The sequence below is a fragment of the Meriones unguiculatus genome, chromosome 17 (assembly GCF_030254825.1).
Source record: "Meriones unguiculatus strain TT.TT164.6M chromosome 17, Bangor_MerUng_6.1, whole genome shotgun sequence".
Taxonomy (NCBI): Eukaryota; Metazoa; Chordata; class Mammalia; order Rodentia; family Muridae; genus Meriones; species Meriones unguiculatus.
In genome coordinates this window covers 58,150,271-58,170,538 of record NC_083364.1, presented here as the reverse complement: position 1 = coordinate 58,170,538, position 20,268 = coordinate 58,150,271, and the positions used below count along the sequence as shown (strand labels likewise).

General features: G+C 42.1%; 2 protein-coding genes across 5 annotated transcripts in view; both read left to right on the top strand.

The window, feature by feature from the left end:
- Cep97 (centrosomal protein 97) overlaps positions 1-7,639 on the top strand; it is a 32,458-nt gene extending 24,819 nt beyond the window's left edge. For both annotated transcript variants that reach the window (XM_060370547.1, XM_060370546.1), the window contains one exon: positions 765-7,639. In XM_060370547.1, the coding sequence (XP_060226530.1) occupies positions 765-1,448 (684 nt within the window). In that variant the 3' untranslated portion in view covers positions 1,449-7,639. The remainder of the gene's footprint in view (positions 1-764) is intronic.
- Positions 7,640-11,558: 3,919 nt separating this feature from the next.
- Positions 11,559-20,268, top strand: part of Nxpe3 (neurexophilin and PC-esterase domain family member 3) — a 50,904-nt gene continuing 42,194 nt past the window's right edge. Inside the window, exon 1 of one of the 3 annotated variants that reach the window (XM_021664547.2) lies at positions 11,559-11,694. The gene's annotated coding sequence lies outside the window, so the exon portion shown is untranslated. The remainder of the gene's footprint in view (positions 11,695-20,268) is intronic. The other 2 variants (XM_021664548.2, XM_060370545.1) reach the window with 2 other exon arrangements.

Here is a 20,268-nt window from a genome sequence, read left to right as displayed (position 1 = left end):
TGTGATGTGCTGTGTGAGTGATGTGCTGGGAACTGAACTCTAGCCTTCTGCAAGAACAGAAATATTCTTAACGGCGGAGCCATCTCTCCCACCCTTTGTCTTTTTTGTTTGTTTTGTTTTGTTTTTTTGTTTGTTTTTTTTTTTTTTTTTGAGACAGGGTGTCTCTGTGAAGCCCTGGTGTCTTGGAACTTATTCTGTAGACCAGGCTGGCCTTGAAAGAGTTTTTCTAAATTCTGGGATTAAAGGCGTACACCATCGCTCAGGAGTTTGAATGTTTTATAGTAAAAAGGTGAAATTATTTTTATATTTTAGAGATATAAAAGGTCATATTTTCAAGAACTTAGGATATCTTTTAGTCATTTTAGAAAGTTATAAATACTACAATGTAAAATAATTGGAAATCCTATGTCGGCATGTATATTTAAAATAGACATTTTAGAGGCTACATAAGAGCCGATTAGCCCTTATGTCCGTCCGTATTTTGTGCGTTATCAACCCCATGGTTGGTGAGAAAGATGCGGTTGTGCTTCTTCAGTGAAGAGAACTGCTCTGGTCTCCTCCCAGTGCGGGGGACGGCCCTTTGCTACCGAGGACACGGAACTGTGGCTCCGGATTAGGCTGGGAGTCCTCCTGGGAAGAGCATAGGGCAGTAGTGAATGAGGGCAACTGCATGACTTCTGGGGAAAAACGCTCAGGACATTTTTTAGAGGCGCGATTTTTTAAAAATTTTATTTTATAACACAGCTGTATCTGCTGGTTTACAGGTAAGATCTCTACAAGGTTGGCAACAGACAGTGGAACAGCGTCTAATTTCCTGGCAGACTGATGCTCCTCCTATATCAAGCACTCTGGTGTCGCCTAAACCACCATTATTTCCACAACGTCAGGACCCGTCTTCCGATCAGAGTTTGGATTGGTTCATTGCTGAGGATGAAGCTCCTCAAGAGAAATCTGCGTCAGAATTTCCAGACTCTGGGTTTCACTCTTCCCTGACGCAAGCTCGCTGTTTGCAGGATTCTTTGGATTTTGAAAAAAGTTCCGTAGAAAGCAGCGAAAGCTCCATGTTGGGGAATTCCACTGACACGGTGAGATGCGGCAAAGACCCCGAGGCCACGACTGAGGAGCACAGTGACTGTAGTAAGGAAAGCTCGAACAACGAGCAGGACAACACCCTGCTGGAGCAGTATTTAACCTCAGTCCAGCAGCTGGATGATGCTGACGAGAGGACAGATTCTGACGAGGTGGCAGGAGACAGGAAGTGTCATGAAGCCTGTTCTCCAGACAGGTTAGATGCCTCTTCTGACAGTGAGACTCATAGAGAATCTCCTGCTTTACAGGGTGAGATCAGCCAGACACCAGAGAGTTGTAAACTAAACGAAGAGGCTCAAGAGCAGCAGCCGGAATGTGATGCTGTGTTTCAGGTGTTGCCTGTAGGTGTCGCTGTGTAGCCTGGCTCATCAATTAGGAAGCAGAAATTCACTTTGTTTTCAGTTGCTTCTTTCCTTTTGGAGGGGAACAATTCTTCCTCTATTTTGTTGTTCTTCATATACAACTTGTATTCTTGTCCCATACTTTCCAGGTATGAGATACTGAGCTACATCTTCATTTTGATTGTACTAATGGACTAAATAATATTGACATTAAAAGGCATATGCACTTTATTTCTTAATAATTATACCAGTAATGTTTCTTTTATATACGTATTTCCTTACAAAAATAGTTTTTTGAAGAAGTTTGGTGATTTAAATAGGGGAATTTAATTTTTAATTATGTAGTAAGGATTATAATATGTAAGGCATGACTAGGATGAGGATTATGAACAATTGAATATGCTGGGCAGTCTTGTTGTTCTAACACATGTTTTCTCCCCTTCTGCATTAAGGAAAGCCTTCTTAAATAAGAAAACTTAGGGCAAAAAAGTTTATAGTAGTGTGTGTTTATGTGTGTGTTTGTATGTGTGTATATGTGTGTTGTGACAGCTAAACCCAGAGCCTTGAGAATGCTCTGCCACTGAGCTGTCCACCACCTAACTCTAGATTATAAGATTTTTAAGTGGGGTGATTAAATTGCCTCATGACAAACTTAAGCTAATTTGTGGATCAGTTTTGAAGTAAAGTATTCCATTATAGGATTAAAATCAAGCTAACTTAGGCAAAAATATTTCTTTTGATATGGAGAAAGGAGACTTGATACTTATTCACTTGAAATAATGCTGCTCAAATGTCTGTCTTTTCATTATTTTTTTTTAGCATACAGTATTTATGTGCCAATATTTTGGGAAGAAATATATTGTAGGAAATCAGTAGGCATTCATCTTTATGTTCTTGCTTTTATTTCTATATATACTTCACCAGAAGGGCCAAAGCTATTCATTTCATTCTCTCTCTCTGACACACAAACACACACACACACACACACACACACCTACACACCTACACACACACAAAGAGAAGGCGTGGGGGAGAACCAAATCTAGGACCTTGTGCTTGCTAGGTAAGTGCTGTATCACTGCAGTGTATCTCAGTCCTTATTGCCTTCTTGACTTTTGTCTCATAATAAAGAACATTTAAATCCTTCCATTGATAAACTAGCTTTTTTTTTTTTTAAGATTTTTAAATTAATCTCTGAAAAGTGCCACATTGGAAGGACAATTTAATGGTGGTTAAGAAAAAAATAAAACAGTCTGGGCCTGGTGCAACATGCCAGCACTTGGGAGGCAGAATTAGGGAGAGCTCTGAGTTCAAGGACAACCTGGTCTACATAGTGAGTTCCAGGTCAGCTAGGGCTACATGTGAGACCCTACCTCAAAACAAAAACACCCAACAACAAAACAATAAAAGCAGCAGCAAAAAGAAACAACTAAAAAAATGTTTTCAGGAATAATAATGTAATGTTTGAATGTTGAAGGTATATCTGTCAATCAAAGGTGACATTTAGGAGCTTGGCATTATATCTTTTAGAATGTTATGATATCATTAAATAGCACAGATATGATTTTTCCAACTGCAGACAAGCACCTGTTTACAATTCTGGCAATACTTCTGTTCTCTAAACTTAGGTGCTAAATATCATCCATTATTTTGTTAAAGTCATTAGAATCCCTTAACTAAAAGTATATAAAACAAAAATTCAGGGCCTTCCTGAATAAAATTGAAGACCACAGGGTATTCTTAGCTGAGAGGAACATTCTATATTATGGTTGACTATACTTGCCTAGTTTATAAGTAAGTAGCACTCAAGTTGAGAAGGTTTGCATTTCATTCTCAGAAATCTAAAATCCCTCAAAAAGGACATGTTTTCTGTGTTTTATAAATAGAACAATGGTCTTGTCTTCAAAATATTTTCTCTAGGTGTAACATTGAATGCATGGTGGATAGAAACTGAAAATGTAACCTTCTGAATAATAACCACCTTTTTTAATTTTGCATTTCTCTTAAAATATTTAATTCGTATATGTGTATTTGGTGTGTTTGTGTATATGTGTGTTTGTGTTTGTGTGTGAGTGTAAGTGTGAGAGTGTGTGTGTGAGCGTATGTATATATGTGAGAGTGTGTTTGTGTATATGTGAGAGTATTTGTATGCATGTGTGAGAGTTTGTGTGTGTGTATATGTATGTGTGAGAGTATTTATGTGTGTGTGTGCGCCTGCTGGAGGAAGCCAGAAGTAGGTGTCAGCTCCCTTGAACTTGGAGTTACTGGTGTTTGTGATCTGTCCTTCAGCCCTCTTTTTCATTTCTTTTTCAATATGAGATAAGACATTTTCTTATTTTTCTATTTCTGCAGTTAAGTGCCTCATTTACTACCTGAAGTTAAAGAAAAACCATTTCTTGATGCAAGTACCAAAACTGCTTCACTGCACATTAATTTTAGGAAAAGTGGCTGAAATGTTTGGTTGAGTTTCCCTGAGCATGGTTCTGGTAGCTTCTTCAAGATTTATTTATTCATAATGTATACAATGCTCTGTCTGCATGTATACCTACAGGCCAGAAGAGGGCATCAGATCTCATTATAGATGGCTGTGAGCCACCATGTGGTTGCTGGGAATTGAACTCAGGACCTCTGGAAGAGCAGTCAGTGCTCTTAACCTCTAAGCCATCTCTCTAGCTGCCTCTTCATCTTTTTTAAAGTGATGGCAGGTACAGCCATTTGATCAACATTGTCAGTAGAATTTATTGTTCTGTTACTCATTTTTCTAGTCTGAAAAATGGCATTCAACATATTTTTATTAAAAACTTGGCAGAATATGATAATTACTAATATTCTGCTTTTTTTTTTTACTACATTTTACAAGGATGAGAATATGAAGTAGCCTGCTTTGAGCTGTAGAGTATCTTGAATGTAGTTAAAAATACTGTATATCAGAATGTAGAAAAACTAAGGCATTGTTTATATAATTTAAAGGTAATTTATGCAACTAAGGAATAGTACTTTATGTGACTGGTTATTTATTAGTTTGGTTGGAGAGGGAACAGACCAAGGAGTCTGGGGAGTTGAGCTTTGAACCTGGGCTTTTTTGACAGGAGAGATTTTGTTTAGTTGTGTTATTTTGACTCATAAAGTTCTTTAATTATGGAATATTTGATTATCAGTTGGAATTACTGCAGAAGCATAAACTCATACTATGTAGCTAGGTAGTGGTAATAGGGTCGGTGGTGGTGGCAGAGGTGGTAGCAGCTCACACCCTTAATCCCAGCACTCTTGGGAGGCAGAGGCAGGCAGATCTCTGAGTTGGAAGAAAGCCTGGTCTACACAGAGTGAGTTCCAGGACAGCCAGGGCTACAGAGAGAGACCCTGTCTCAAAAAAACAAAATCAAAACCAAAAACAACCCCCCCAAACCCAAAAGCTCAAAAACCTTCATACCATCTGAGAATCAGAAGGAATCTTAAGATTATTTATTGCTATTATTATTGTAATTATTATTATTGCTATATTATTAGTTATTATTATTATATAATCCAAATGAGGTGCTGGTCTCACGTCAGGAATTGACTCCTTCATTTTGGAGAAGAAACAGAAACCCAGGGATGATAACCACTTGTCTAAGGTTATAGTCGGCAGTAAACTGTGAAAACATGTTTCTATATTTCAATCTTTCCTTATACCTTTTCTGTTAATATTTACTTTTAGTGAGTAAGGAAATCTCTGCATTTTAAAGAAGAAAAACAGCTTTTAAGAGAGGGCCTTTAAGCTGGGAGTGGTGCATGCCTGTAAACGCAGCACTCTGGGAGGCAGAGGCAGAGGCAGGTGGATCTCTGTGAGTTCAAGGCCAGCCTAGTCTACAAAGCAAGTCCAGGACATCTAAGGCTATACAGAGAAATCCTGTCTTGGGAGAGAGAGAGAGAGAAAGAAAGAGAGAAGAGGGCCTTTAATGGCAGAGTTGTAGCAAAGAGCTAAAAGTTTCAGAACCTTGATGAATGTTCTCCAAAACCAAGTGTGACTTCCTTAAAATTGTTTGTAAAGAGCAATAATAGCAGTAGGGAATGGTGGTGAACACTTTTATTTTAAAAACAGGGTTTCTCTATGTAGCTCTGGCTGTCCTGGAACTCACTCTGTAGACCAGGCTGGTCTTGAACTCAGAGATCTGCCTGCCTTTTCCTCCTGAGTGCTGGGATTAAAGGCGTGTGCCACCATAGCCCATTGTTGGTACACACTTGTAATCATGGCATTAGGGCATGGAGGTAGGAGGAGTGGGAGTTCAAGGCTACTTGTAGCTGCATAGTGAGATTCAGGCCAGCCTGGGCCACCTGGGACTCTGTCTCCAAAAACAGAAATAGTAAAGCTAAAACTTTAGGAAGGAATCGCTGTGTCTTAATCATGTATTTGAAGACAGGTAGTGTTATATATTGCCAAAGTAGATAAAATTTTCTCAAGAAATAGTTTGATGTTTCATCTTGCCTTTTATAGAAGAACAGATGGTAAGAATTTTACTTTCCTGGTGTGAGAAAGGTCTAATGACAGGTGATGATATTTAGGTAGTTTACTCGTATATGTCTAACTATAAAAGGACACCATAATATGCATGTTTTAGAAAATGTTTGGCTACATAGTCGTTTATTTGTAAATAACTTTGTTCTTTATTATATGTGTGCCATTCTTGAGTGTATGTTTTTCCTAGATTTGTTTTAGGTTATTTTAAATATACAAGCATTGTAATAATGTATCTTCCTATTAGCTATTTAGGACAAGTCTAGTTCTGCTTTTTACAAATACTTTCAGGAATGTACAGGCTTTAAATATTATACGATCTCTCCTGATAACTTTTTTATGTAAGATATTAAGATTGGATTTATAACAATAACATATTTTTTTTTCCTGAAGTGTAGGAAGGGGAAATACAGTCGTTGGATTAGTTCGCATTCATTAAGAAAATGTCTTGGTTACATGGTTGTTTAATGTTCTTACTTTGCCACATCTGTGTTAAAGGGAGTTTATTGTAGTTATGTTTTTAACTTTTAATACATAGTACTTTTATTTATTTATTTATTTATTTTTATTTTGCTGTTTTTGAGACAAGTCCCTCTATAAAGCTTTGGCTGTCCTGGAACTCACAGAGATCTGCTTGCCTCTGTCTCCTGGGTGCTGGGATCAAAAGCATTTGCCACCATGCCCAGTCATAATACCCTTATTCTTGAAGTGAGACAGAAGTAGTTTATAAGAAACATTTCAAATTTTTTATTTTTTGGAGGTCGGGTGTGTGTGTGTGTCTCACTATATTGCCTAGGCTGTTCTTGAACTTCTAGCCTCAAATGATCCTCTTGCCTCAGCCTCCAGAGTAGTTGGGAGTATAGGCGTAAAAACATTTAAATTCTAAATTTTAGTGATAAAGTCTAGTGTGCCATATTAAAAATAAAAATCAAGTAAACGAGGCAGTTCTCATAGCCTTGGAGAGAAATTGATCACTGTCTTTTTAGAATGAGGTGCTTCTAATCTGTAAATGGGTAGAAATCACACTGAATTTTAATTCTTTTATTGGTTTTAGTGGGTAGAAGGAATCACTCCTCAGAGTAGCTTTGCTAATAGATTTCTTTGGACGTTTTTGTAATATTTCTCTCTCTCTGTGTGTGTATCTAGTGCTGGCATGTGAGGCAGGCACTGTGCCCTGAACTACACTGTAGCCGTATGTTTCAAAATAGTGTGAAGGTTGGCAATAAGATTTTCAATTTTTTTTTATTTATTACAATTTATTCACTTTGTATCCCAGCTATAGCTTATCCTTTATCCCCTCCCAATCCCACCCTCCCTCCCTCATCTCCTCCCATGCCCCTCTCCAAGTCTACTGATAGGGGAGGTCCTCCTCCCCTTCCATCTGACCCTAGTCTATCAGGTCTCATCAGGACTGGCTGCTTCATCTTCCTCTGTGGCCTGGTAAGGCTCCCTCTCCCCATCAGGGGGAGGCGATGAAAGAGCCAGCCACTGAGTTCATGTCAGAGACAGCCCCTGTTCCCATTACTAGGGAACCCAGGCAATAAGATTTTTAAAGTAACTTCATTTTGTACTAGTTCTCGATTTTTTTTAATGTTACTATAAATAGTGTAAGACTTAAGGTGGCTGGAATCTGTTTTATGAAGGCTTGCTATTTTATATTGTTTGATTTGTATTTGAGTTTGGCTAATTTTAAATAAAAGCTTTATACATTTGGGTGCGGCCTCTGGTTATTTCTGTGGTCAGTAGTCATGGTTATTATTCACTGTGCTCTCAGGTAGGTGAAGTTAAGAACAGTTTTACTTCAGAAAGTTCAGTGTTGGCATCGTATAAAAAAGCACGAGAGTCATTTCCAAAGCACTGCTCTTTATCCTCAAAAGAAGCATGGGGCTTTTATCTGAGGGGCCTCAACATATTTTCTTGAGGGTGAGTCTATTGGGAAGCATGCTTTTTGCTTTGTAGACCAGGCTGGCCTGGAACTCATAAAGATCCACCCACCTCTGCCTCCCCAATGCTGGGATCAAAGGTATGCACTACCACACCTGGCTACAGACACATTATTTTAGCTCTAGGTCATGTTGAAATGATGGACAGAAATGCCTCTGGGCATGATCAGCTTGCACTATAACGTTTATAAATAACTTTTGGATGATGTTTTTACTGCTTTCTCCTTTACAGATAAGTTTTTATTTTATGTGACCATGGGTGTTGAGTTTGCCTGCGTGTCTGTGCACCAGGTTTGTGTAGGGTAGGAGAGGCTATTGGATCTTTTGCAACTGGAGTTACAAATAGTGTGAAACCCTGGGCAGGTGCTGGGACCCCACTCGGGTCCTCTGCTAGACCAAGTGCTTTTAACTGCTGAGTCATCTCTCCCGTTCTGCACCAAAAAGCTTTAGCCGAAAATAAAGGAATGGATACACTGAAGGTGTTTTCACACAGGCCCTTGCCCCTGAGGGTGTGTGCCTTTCGTAGTCACTAACAGATATCATTGGCTGGTGATCCTTGATCCTTTCTGCACCCAGCACATGATGCTCATGCTTAAGTGAGCATGACAGGCCTGACACCCCATACTCTTTTTTTTTTTTTTAAACCTTTTTATCTATTCTTTGTGACTTGAACGCCTGTCCTGCTCATCTCCCTGTACCTTCATATCTGCCTCCACCCTTGCAGCCTCCCCTTCAAAAGATAAAAGAAAAACAAACGTACAAAACCTCGATGTGGGAGCTGTAGTGTGTCACAGTGTGCCCCACAATATACCCTTCTGTCCACACTTTTTTACTTGCAAATGTTGATTGTAGTGAGTCACTGGTTTGGTTCCAGGCCTCTGGCCTCTGCTACACTATCAATATTGGTTCCTCACTGGGACTCCTCTCTGATATTATCCTGAGTCAGGGAGATTCTGCAGCTTTCGATCAGCAGGACCAGCCTCTCCACTCGCTTCAGCAGTTCACAGATAGGGTAGATAGCTGTCAACTGTGGGTAGATGTAGGCCCTGGATCTGGGCCTTCGTGGTAGCTGAGGTGGTCTGCCGTCCACCACTACTTCATCTGTACCACCAAGGTCAGCTCTCCCGCCTGCTCCAAGTGGATAGGGTCTGGGCCAGCTCTGTTCAGCCGTTGGACATCAACATGGTCCCAGGTGGCAGACCAAACTAATGACATCCATATGGCCTTTAGTGTCAACATGGGCCATGGACATCGACATAGACCCCTGCTGCTGCACGGCCATAGACGTAGGCCGTAATATAGGCTGGGACTTCACCGTCGCCTCAGATGGCATTGTTGCCTACTCGCATCAGGCTAGTCCTCTCCACTGTCATGTCTCCAGATCTGCCTCTCTTCATATCTTCATAGTGCACAAATTGTTCCTCTTCTATCTCTCCCATCTCTCCACCACATACTTGGACACTGTAGCAGCCCTGTAGAGGGCAGGCCACACAGGTGTGCCTTTTTCTTCTTCTTCTTCTTCTTTTTTTTTTTTGAGACAGGGTCTCACTGTGAAGCTCTGAAGCTCTGGCTATCCTAGAACTCACTATGTAGACCAGGCTGGTCTTAAACTCACAGAGATCCACTTGCCTCTGCCTCTCAAGAACTGGGACTAAGGGTGTGCACCACTATGCCCAACTGACCCCATACTCTTGAGCTGTGGTGGGTGGCCTGGTCTCAGAAGGTAGCCCAACAGAGGCAAGTACCCAGTGTCAGGCCAGCTGCAACTCTCATGTTGTGGAAGAGTGGCAGGCAATGGCTTACCTGGCAGCTGAAGAAGCAGCGGGACAGCTGAAGAGCCCCCCTGGGCAGGAGGAACTGGAAGGAGAGAAAATCTGAACCAAAAGCTCATAAAAGGCTCTAAGGAACCAGAGAAGAGAAAATGCTAGCCCTGGTCTATAGAACAAAGATCTACCAAATCCTCAGGCTTCTGACGGTGTCAAGGGTAAGGGTACAATCAAAGCCTACATAGGAACTGTAACACTAGTAGGGTTCTGATACTCAAGGCCTAGATAGAGACTGACAATAGAGGGTGCCACTTACGGCCACTCACTGCGCCCCAGTGCATGGCCGAGGAGATGGATACATCACCAGCCAGCTAATGGTGACAATGGGGATAGGGCCTTGACCTTTGTGTGTACCAGACAAGGGTTCTACTACTCACCTAGTCCCTAGCCTCAGAATCTATACTTTTTTGTTTTGCTTTTCAAGACAGGGCTTCTCTGTGGCTGTCCCGGAACTTGCTCTGTAGACCGGACTGGCCTTGAATTCAGAGATCCGCCTACCTCTACTTTCTCAGTGCTGTGACTAAAGGTGTGCACCACCACTGCATGGCAGAATCTATACATTTTCAATGCAAACTTATTAATCTTTGTAGAACTCCATGCAATGCATTTTGACCATTTTCACCCTCAACTCCTCTGCCATCTGCCCACAACTCCCTTCACTAACTTTGTGCTCTCATTACTATTATTTTAAACATACCCACTTAGTCCAATTTGAGCTGCTCAATACTCACTCACAAGTGTGGGACCATCGTTGATCTACCAGGACCCACACCATTAAAGAAAACAGTGTCTCCTTTCCCCAGAAGCCTCCAGCAGCTCTTCAATTAACAGGGTACATACGAACCCTTCCTCCTGCCTTGCTAGAACGTTTGTTGCTCCCATTTTGTTCAGGTCTTGTGCAGGCAATCTCAGGTGCTCTGAGTTCATGAGCACAGTGGTCTGATCACGACCTGAAGACAATTGTTTTTCTTCAGTCCTTACTGCTCTCAGGCTTTTTTATAGCACCGTGGTCAATAAATATAAAGATAATCGATGTTAATTGTAACTTATATTAATTCTTCTTCAACCTGGAGACACAGTCTGAAGGCAGGTATTTATTCTATTTAGTTTTTTATTACTTTATTTATTTTTTATCAGTTACATTTTATTAACTCTGTATCCCAGCCGTGTCCCGATCCCTCATTCCCTCCCAGTCCCTCCCTCCCTCCCTCATCTCCACCGTGCACCTTTCCAAGTCCACTGATAGGGGGGACCTCCTCCCCATTCATCTGATCCTGTTTTATCAGGTATCTTCAGGACTGGCTGCTATTTAATTTTTTATTTTGCCCAGCATTTTTGCTCAGCTTCAAAGACTATCCCCACTGTGCTCCATGCTCTGTGTAGAGCCTGGGATGTCTTCTGTCCCACACCGGTCCTTCTATTCTCTAGGGATTCCTCTCAGCTCCTCAGAGTCGCCGAACTGCTTCTGACAGTCCTTCTGTTAAAACGGATAGAATATTCTGGCTCTTTTGCCAAGAGACTAACTTCAAAGCAAGAAGCTTCAAGACTCTGCCATCTCCAGGAACCAGGAACCAGCAGTTCCTTCACTGCAGGGCCAGCGTCGTGGTTAAGAGTTTTCAGACAGAAAATCCCGCTGAAGGATGCTCCTGGGAAATGCTGATGTCCGAAAGCCATCAGTTTTTGGGTCCAGAGGGGACCAGCTTCGGGCCAGAGTGCGAGAGGTGCACAGTCACCCGAGTACAGGAGCCCTACGGCTGCGGGGAGTACGCAGTGCTAACTCCTTGTCGCCTCCGGGCGGGCACAACACCCTGCTTGCGTGGCTGTCAGTCAACTTCCCCGCCCCGCCCCGCCCATAGTCGGACCAATCGTAGCCGGGGGTCGGGGGTGAGGAGCCGGAGCGGGGTCAGGAAGCCGGAGAAAGAACGGCCTGGCGCGGAGGCCAGCGATCGGAGCGTCCACATCCCGCGGGAGGGCGAGCAGCGGGTGAGACCAGAGACCGGGTGAGTGCGAGGCGCGACTGTGCGCGGGGCGGGGCGGAGCCTGTCCCGGGAGCGCGGGGTGCAGCGTGCCTCGCGCGCCCCTCGGCTGCCGACCCCTGGGTTCCGCCTGCCCGCCCCGCATCCCTGGCGTCCCCGGCCCGGTGTGGGGACTTACGGGCCCTTGAGTCCTGATTGTGTGCGGGGGGCCTGGGAGTGGATGCCCCGCCCGAAGACGCAGGCAGAGCTTCAGCCTTGGGCTGCAGCAGCCTGGGACCGGAGGATCCCAGCCGCTGCAGAGATGGGGCGGGGCGGGGCTGGGCATCTCCACCCTCAGTTTCTCCACTTGCTGCAACGCCGCTGCCCCGGGTAGAGGGCACCTGAATCCAGTGACCCGCGCCCGAGAACGCAGCCAGGCCCCTGTACCCCTTCTTTCAACCCATACCGTCCTTCTTTCCCTACACCTAGTGAAGAGAGCTTGGCGACAGTTCTCCCAGTCCCGATTGCCAGTCTCATCGCCGCTCTGTGCCCCAGCTGCCTTTTGGCAGGCTGTCCTGTCATACTTTGGACTACCCTGGCCTTATTGAGCTGCAGTTTTGGAGGCATCAGAGCAATCATGAAACGAGTGTGTGACAGGACTCAGTGTGATGTTGAGATCTTGTAGTCCATATCTGCTTGACCCAAGTTAATAAGGCAGTGGCGCTAAGAGAGGTTACAAGGCAGGATTTTGCAAAACGATTTTGAAATTGTAATCCCCCCTCCTTGCTTTTCATCATTTACTCCGAAGGAAGATTATTGCCATATTTCCAACTAACACTGCCTGATGGTCGTGTTCTCTTCCCGCTGCCATTTGTCATTTGGAACATTAGGGTGTTTTTGAGGCTGGCAGGGTACCTGGACCCTCAAGACTGTCTGATTTCTCTCAGAGGAATGGCACACCATACTTATTCTAACTCTGCAGTGTTGGGCCTGTTATGCCTAGATCATGAGACCCCCCCCCTCCAAGAGACCACCAGGAACAGGAGTCCGATGCAAAACACACAAGGGTCTTTATTCCAGCTCAAGCGTGGGTCGCAATCCCACCTGGCACAGCAGGTTGGGAGAGCAGCCGACAGCTCCAAGGGAACAGGGTTTTTAAAGGGAAAAACCTCAAGCAGGGGCTTCCAAGACTTAGCGTTACATGATTGGACGAAAGGTAAAGGAATGAAATGCACCCTGACTTAGTTGATTAACAGCACCAGGCCAAACCACAAAGAGGAACAGCTTGCCAAGAGGAACACTGCGACCCTGGAACAACTTATGTTTTCCTAACTGACCCTGTCTTTATTGGTCTGCCTCAGTTGCTGTGTCTCGCTGCAGGCTGCAGAGAACATTCTGTGGTTTATTTTTCCCAGAACTTAAGGATGGGAACCAAGGTACTCCAGGGACAAGCTAACCTTGGATGGAGTCTGAGAAACAACATAGAGTTAGTTCCACTAACCCTTTCATTCCCGCCCCCTTGTAACTATGGAGGCCAGTCTTGGACTCCTTAGAGATCTGATAATTGGGTATCAAGTTGTTGATACTGGGACTTCATTACCATTAACCGAATAGCTCCCAACTTCTGTCTAACAAAGACAATCAAACTATTCAATGTGCAGGGGCCAAGGTTAAGCACAAGAGACAATATCAGCAAGGGTCTCTTAAGGCAGAGAACAAAGCAGTAAAGCAAGGGAAAGCACTAAACCAAGATTCAAACCAGCTTTGGTTTGCTTTGTACTCTTTTTCACAGTTAGTCAGGTTTTCTCTAACCTTAGCCAAGAGAACTGTTATACCAGGATTTAAACCATCCTCTGGAATCCTATCTTTCCAGCCTCTCTCTAGGCTTTTTGTTATTTTTGCTAAGGATTTTCCAATCATTCCTGAGTGGTCTTTATAAAAACAATATTCCTCTCTATGTGCTGCTCACAGCCCGTCCTGTTGTAAAGACAACAGATCCAAGCCCCTTCCTTCTGTTCTGTTATTTCTGCCAGGAATCAATACTTTTTTTTCTAAATGGGTGATTGAGTTTTCAAGGCATTGAATATCTGCCTTTTAGCTGTTATAATTCTGGCTTTGTACATCCAGTGCTTCAATACCAGTTCCTGTTCTAGCTAAGCAGGTCTCCAAGATAATAGCTAATGTCAGGGAGTCCCTTTTAACTTAGCATTTCAGCCTGTTAGGTAGGATAAAGGTCGATGAATCTCTCCTGTAATTTCCTCAGGTTGATATTGGGGTGGAGATATTTATATTGGGGACCTAGGAAGGCTGAAAGGCTAGTCAAAGGCTAGGCAATAGGGCACCATCTAATTAGTGATCCAGTTGAAGAGACAGGGAGCCATCACATCAGCTGGACTGGTTTACTTGAGCTTTCAGCAAGTCCAGATCTCAGCTTGCAGTCCATAGCTGATCCCCGAATGGAGTCTGTCAGCCACCTGCAAATCTGCTGAGACAAATTCAGACCAGAGACAGAAGTTAAAATTCGTCTAGTAATTAGGGAAAGCGAGGAATCCCAAGACCAAGGGAATAACTCATCTGAAGTCCGTTTGAGCTATGGCAGATCCAGGTCTTCTGACTTTTTGATTTCCTGAAACTCATATGAATTTTAGTTTACAAAAGGAAGTACTTTAGTATTACCATTGTATTGAGATCCATACTTTAGAAAAAGCAGGTAACAGGTGTCTACAAGACAGCAGAAGACTCAAGCCATTAAGATCTAGTAAAAACTATGGTTTTTAGGTCAGAGATATACACATTAGAGAAATGTTTTTAGCATGATGAGAAGCACCTTTAAGTCTATCTCCAGAGGACAACCAAAGGGAAATTAAAACCTCAAGCTTGTGACTGGATAATAAGCATTCGGTGATCTATCAGCTTATCAGAACTCTATTGGAGGCATCAGGGCAGTCATTCAGGGAGAAACGAGTGTGTGACAGGACTCAGTGTGATGTTGAGATCTTGGTTTGTAGTCCATATCTGCTTGAGCCAAGTTAATAAGACAGTGGTGCTAAGAGAGGTTACAAGGCAGGATTTTGCAAAACGAAATTGAAATTGTAAACCCCCCCTTGCTTTTCATCATTTTCTTTGAAGGAAGATTATTGCCATATTTCCAACTTATACTGCCCTGATGGTCATGTTCAAAACTCTCAACTTCTGAAATCTTATAACTAAATATAAGCACAACAATAGCAGAGAGGGATCTGAAATATCTCCCATTTTTAATCTGTCTTAAATTATTTTTCTATCATTATAATTTACATTCATATACCTTAAAACATCTATTTAGACCTAGACCCTCCAATCTTTCTTGCATTTATCAACTTTGAAACATTTTCCTAGACCCTCAATTTTTTAGATCTTCATAACTTAAACTTTTATATCCTCAGACCCTATATAATTGTACATCTTTCTATCTGATTATTTGCCATAAGACACAGGCAATTAACATGAAGCCTGTGAGCGAGGCAAACCTCTTTGTCTTCCTAAGTAAGAGATCTAGTATCTAGTAGTCCTAACTAGCTATTAAATTGACCAATGAACTAACAGTGGATTTAATTGTTTGCTCTTTAGCTGCAAAGCTACCATTTGCTTAGCTTAGACATCAATGTGATCAGAGACCTGAGAAGGATAAATTATAAACTAAATAAATGTGCCAATCTATGTACCAATAAAAATGACAGAAACAACTAGTCAGTCCACCACCTAGGCAGCTGTCTTTGGCTCCTGTGGTCTCATGGCATCATGAGCAGAGGTGGTCTGGCCATCAGGCACAGAAGGTGAGAGACTGTTTCTATGGAACAAAGAACATGAGAGATTGGCCTCACCTCTCCTTCAGCAACGTGTAACAATGACTCTCCAGGTTTTCAGAGCTCTGTCCACAGTTTAGGCTGAGCCATAGAGGTGGGTCATTTAAGGCAGTCTTGCCCAGTGGTTAGCCTACCTCAATCCAGAGTTGAAGTCATCTGTTCTTGTGCCCATTTCTTCTTGGAGACCTTGGAGAGCTACTGCCAGGATTTTGGGATTCTTTGTTATAATAAGCTTACACATGTTAAAATGGTTAAAATGCTATATATTCCACAGATCTCCGACAAACTTGAGGGCCAGCATATGAGTTACTCTTTGTCAATCCTTAGTTATCTACTCTAAATTACATCCTGTAAAACAGAATGCCATAATCTCTAATTCTGGCATATTTCTTAGATAAGTATTTTAGAACTATATCCATTTTAAGTAATTCTTTTATTTTTAGAACATTGGTGTTCTGACTGTGTATGTCTGTCTGAGGATGTTGGATCTCCTGGAACAGGAGCTACAGAAAGGTGTGAGCTGCCATTGGAAATTGAACCCCGTTCCTCTGGAAAAGCAGCCCATGCTCTTAACTGTAGAGCCATCTCTTCAGCCCCAAGACAGCAGCCTTTTTTTTTTTTTTAAGATTTATTTATTTACTATGTATACAGATCTCATTCTAGATGGTTGTGAGCCACCATGTGGTTACTGGGAATTGAACTCAGGACCTTTGGAAGAGCAGCCAGTGCTCTTAACCTCTGAGCCATCTCTCCAGCCCCTTATGTAATTCTTACATAAACAAACTTTGTAGTTACCCATCCCAGATTTAACCTTGAAAACATAAACAGACTACGTAAAGCTCTATCTTGTAACCAACTGAAGTCATTAGCATAACTTTAATTGTATTTCTGAACTAAAGGAGAAGAAAAACTCTCAATCAGATACAGTTCATAGAGGGATTTAGCAAAGCTTGCTGGTCCTACCACATTGCATTAAGACTGAACAGCAAAAAGCTTAAAGGACAAAAGTTTCACTCAGTACTAAACAGAGAACTAAACACAGCTGGCAGTCCTCAGCAAAGATAGACTATTCTGGCCACAGCAAATCTATAGGCTAGAAAGAAACAGCATCAAATCATACATATAGGAACTGGTAGTCAGACATATAGTTCATATAACGGTTAACAATGACTTGAATATAACCCTATAGAACCCTGGGCTAACATGGAGCTGCAGTCCTCTTCCCCCTTTAAAGAGCATAAGCAAACATTTTGCATTGAAGAATCACCAGACTTTTAAATGAAGAACAACATATTTTACAGTTCTTTCTCAAATCATATTTGCAGGTATGAGAAACCAAAGCAAATACAGTTCATATGCCCTCTGGCTTTCTAGTCATACTCTGCCTTCCATGATATTCTATATACCTTCAGGTTAGGCTTTTCCTAGCTCTGTTCTGATTTAACCAGACATTCATGGGTTTTTATTATCCTGACATGATACATTGCAAAAACTGTAGTTTTCTTAGTTAGCTCATATGGCATGGCTTGGTTTCATTTGGTAAAATTAATAAAATAAATACCAGGGTCTTTTGACCTCCCCCAAAATAGTTGAGAAATTGTTCCAAATTCTTTGTTAGACTGTCCAACGTCATTATTTTAAAATGTCTGAGAAACTTTAAAATGTTTTATACGCTTAAACATTTAAACATTCTCCAAAACCTGTTTTTTGCAGTAGTAAAATAACCGGAGTGAAATCATAGAGCATAACCATAGTTTTTAGTCAAAACCAAATTTTATCAGAGACAAATTTTATTAGAGACAATTCAGTGTCTCTAAAATCAATACCAAGTGTATTATTTTGATGTTATAAACATCTTGTTGGCTGACAACAAGAAAAGTCCTTGCATACAAACACATGAAGGTGCAGCTCTAATATCTCATATAAACAGAGTTTCAAACCTTATTTTTTATAAACTTGGTTTTTAAGACAGGACAGAAATTATGTAAAATCTTAACATACTTAATAACTAATAATCAGTAGCCAAGACATACAGAATATAGTAAACTTATATATTGAAAACAGACAGACAAAACTTATTTTTACTTCTTTTTAGCTATAATTTCAAGGGAGGAACATCTTGCTAACTGTTGAATCCAATTTTAACCATAGAGGCTTGTAGCATTTTTACCTGAGAAGCTACTGTTGCCGCTTTAAGCTACTGTTGCCTGCACAGAAGCCCAAGCAACCCAACTCAGGGGAAGACCTCCACCACCAGAGACCTGAGCAGTGGCAGAGAGACCTGCCAGACCAGGGCTTCCCAGATATGGGCAAGTTAAGTCTAGGGACTTAGAAGCAGTCTGTCCCATAGCATTCCTCACAGTCCAGTACAAGACAGTGAGGACACACAAACACAAGGAATAAAACAGAAGGACAGACACGAACAAAGTAGCTGCTCTGGGACCGAAACAGAAGTGAATCCAAAAATTTGGACTTACGGACTCCTGCCATGGAAACCAAAAGCAGCACAGAGAGGAGAGTAACTGATATGGTGCTCTCCATCCTCCACCCAAAATCTCTCCAACCGATGGAGGGATTCCTTGTCCACTGGGTGGGATTCCATGTCCATCAAAACTGACAGATGGGATTCCTCGTAAACCCCAGGGCTGGGGACGTCTCCCTTGACCCCCACGACTGTGACTCTTGAGTGTGTTTGCTCCTAGCCACACCTTGCTGTTTGTACAGACACCTCAAGGCTTTTCAGAACTGACAGGCAAGACACAGATATTACACAGAGACACTTACCAGCCGGCATAAGACCCCGACCTGGAGGTCTGGGGTATCCTGGATGAGCCCCCAAATGTTATGCCTAGGTCACGAGACCCCCCCCCAAGAGACCACCAGGAACAGGAGTCCGATGCAAAACACACAAGGGTCTTTATTTCCAGCTCAAGCGTGGGTCGCAATCCCACCTGGCACAGCAGGTTGGGAGAGCAGCCGACAGCTCCAAGGGAACAGGGTTTTTAAAGGGAAAAACCTCAAGCAGGGGCTTCCAAGACTTAGCGTTACATGATTGGACGAAAGGTAAAGGAATGAAATGCACCCTGACTTAGTTGATTAACAGCACCAGGCCAAACCACAAAGAGGAACAGCTTGCCAAGAGGAACACTGCGACCCTGGAACAACTTATGTTTTCCTAACTGACCCTGTCTTTATTGGTCTGCCTCAGTTGCTGTGTCTCGCTGCAGGCTGCAGAGAACATTCTGTGGTTTATTTTTCCCAGAACTTAAGGATGGGAACCAAGGTACTCCAGGGACAAGCTAACCTTGGATGGAGTCTGAGAAACAACATAGAGTTAGTTCCACTAACCCTTTCATTCCATTTCATTTTTTTTTTTTTTTGTTTTCATAGCTATTTTCTGCCCTAAATTTGTAGACACTTCAGGGTGGGTGAGTACCTTGTTATGGAGAACGTTGTTGAGGTCGGGCACGAAATGGTGAGGTTACTCTTGGCATTGTGTGAAGTTGTCTAGAATGGTGGATTTATTCCTTTTTCCCACCATATGTTTCCTCTCCCTTCCTTCCTTCTGAACCTGGGGCCATGCGTTCTATGCTAGCACTCTGTAACTTCTATCTCTAGCCCACATTTCTCTAACAAAGGAACTGACTCTCTCTGATATAAATATAAACTTTTAAAAGAGAATTTCTGGCCCACAATACAGTTATAGGTAGACCTCTATTTTTTATTTTTTATTTTTGTGGATTGAATCAATATGTATTATGTGAAGAGCTAATACTGGGGGAGAATTGAAAAACATAATATATTAGTCCAGGCATGGAGGTGAACACCTTTAATCCCAGCACCTGGAAAGCAGAGACAGCTGGATCTATATGAGTTCTAGGTAAACCTGGTCTGCATAGTGAATTTTAGGCTAGCCAAGGCATGTGGCTAGTGCATGAGACATAGTGCAACCATGTCTCAAATAACAACAGCAACAACACTTCCCTCCAAAAGAAAAGAAAAATATGGTATATGATTAAGTTGCTTTTGTTCTGATATATAGCTTTTTTGATTTCCATTTATTTATTTATTTCTAAAATTTTATTTTACTTTTTTTTTCCATTTTATTTTTTCTATGAACATTGGTGTTTTGCCTGCATGTATATCTGTGTTAGGTTTTGAGATTCTGGAGCTGGAGTTATAGACAGTTGTAAGCTGCCATGTGGGCGCTGGGGATTGAACCTTGGTCCTTTGGAAAAGCAGCCAGTGATCTTTACCACTGCGCCATTTCTCCAGCATCTCTCTATATATTTTAAAAGTATAGTCATATCTGGAAGAATGTAGTTGGAGAAATTATAAACACATACGAGTAATCGGCTGAGAAGTGAAGATGTTGCTGTGGGAATTCTGAGAACAGGGGTGCATTCCTTCAGCTTAGTCTCGTCCTCGTTCTGCAGCTGGGTCGGAGAAGGATTAACATGGCTCTGTGGGATGGGAATGGCACAGCAAGTGGAGTAGAGGAGTGAGAACAAGGGGCTTCTAGGTCCAGCAGCAAACTGAAGGGAGTGATGACACAATTGAGCTATTCTAAGCTACTTTGAACTCTGATTATGCTCCCTTGCCATCGTTGATCTCCACCTACCTTCCAAGAAACCCTCACTGGTACCCCTCTGCTTACCTGTATCAAATATCGATTATATACTCATTGTGTGTTACTTTTGCTATATGACACTTAGACTCTATAGTTCTCAATTCATATGGACTATATAGCATAAATATTCTAAATATTCTAATT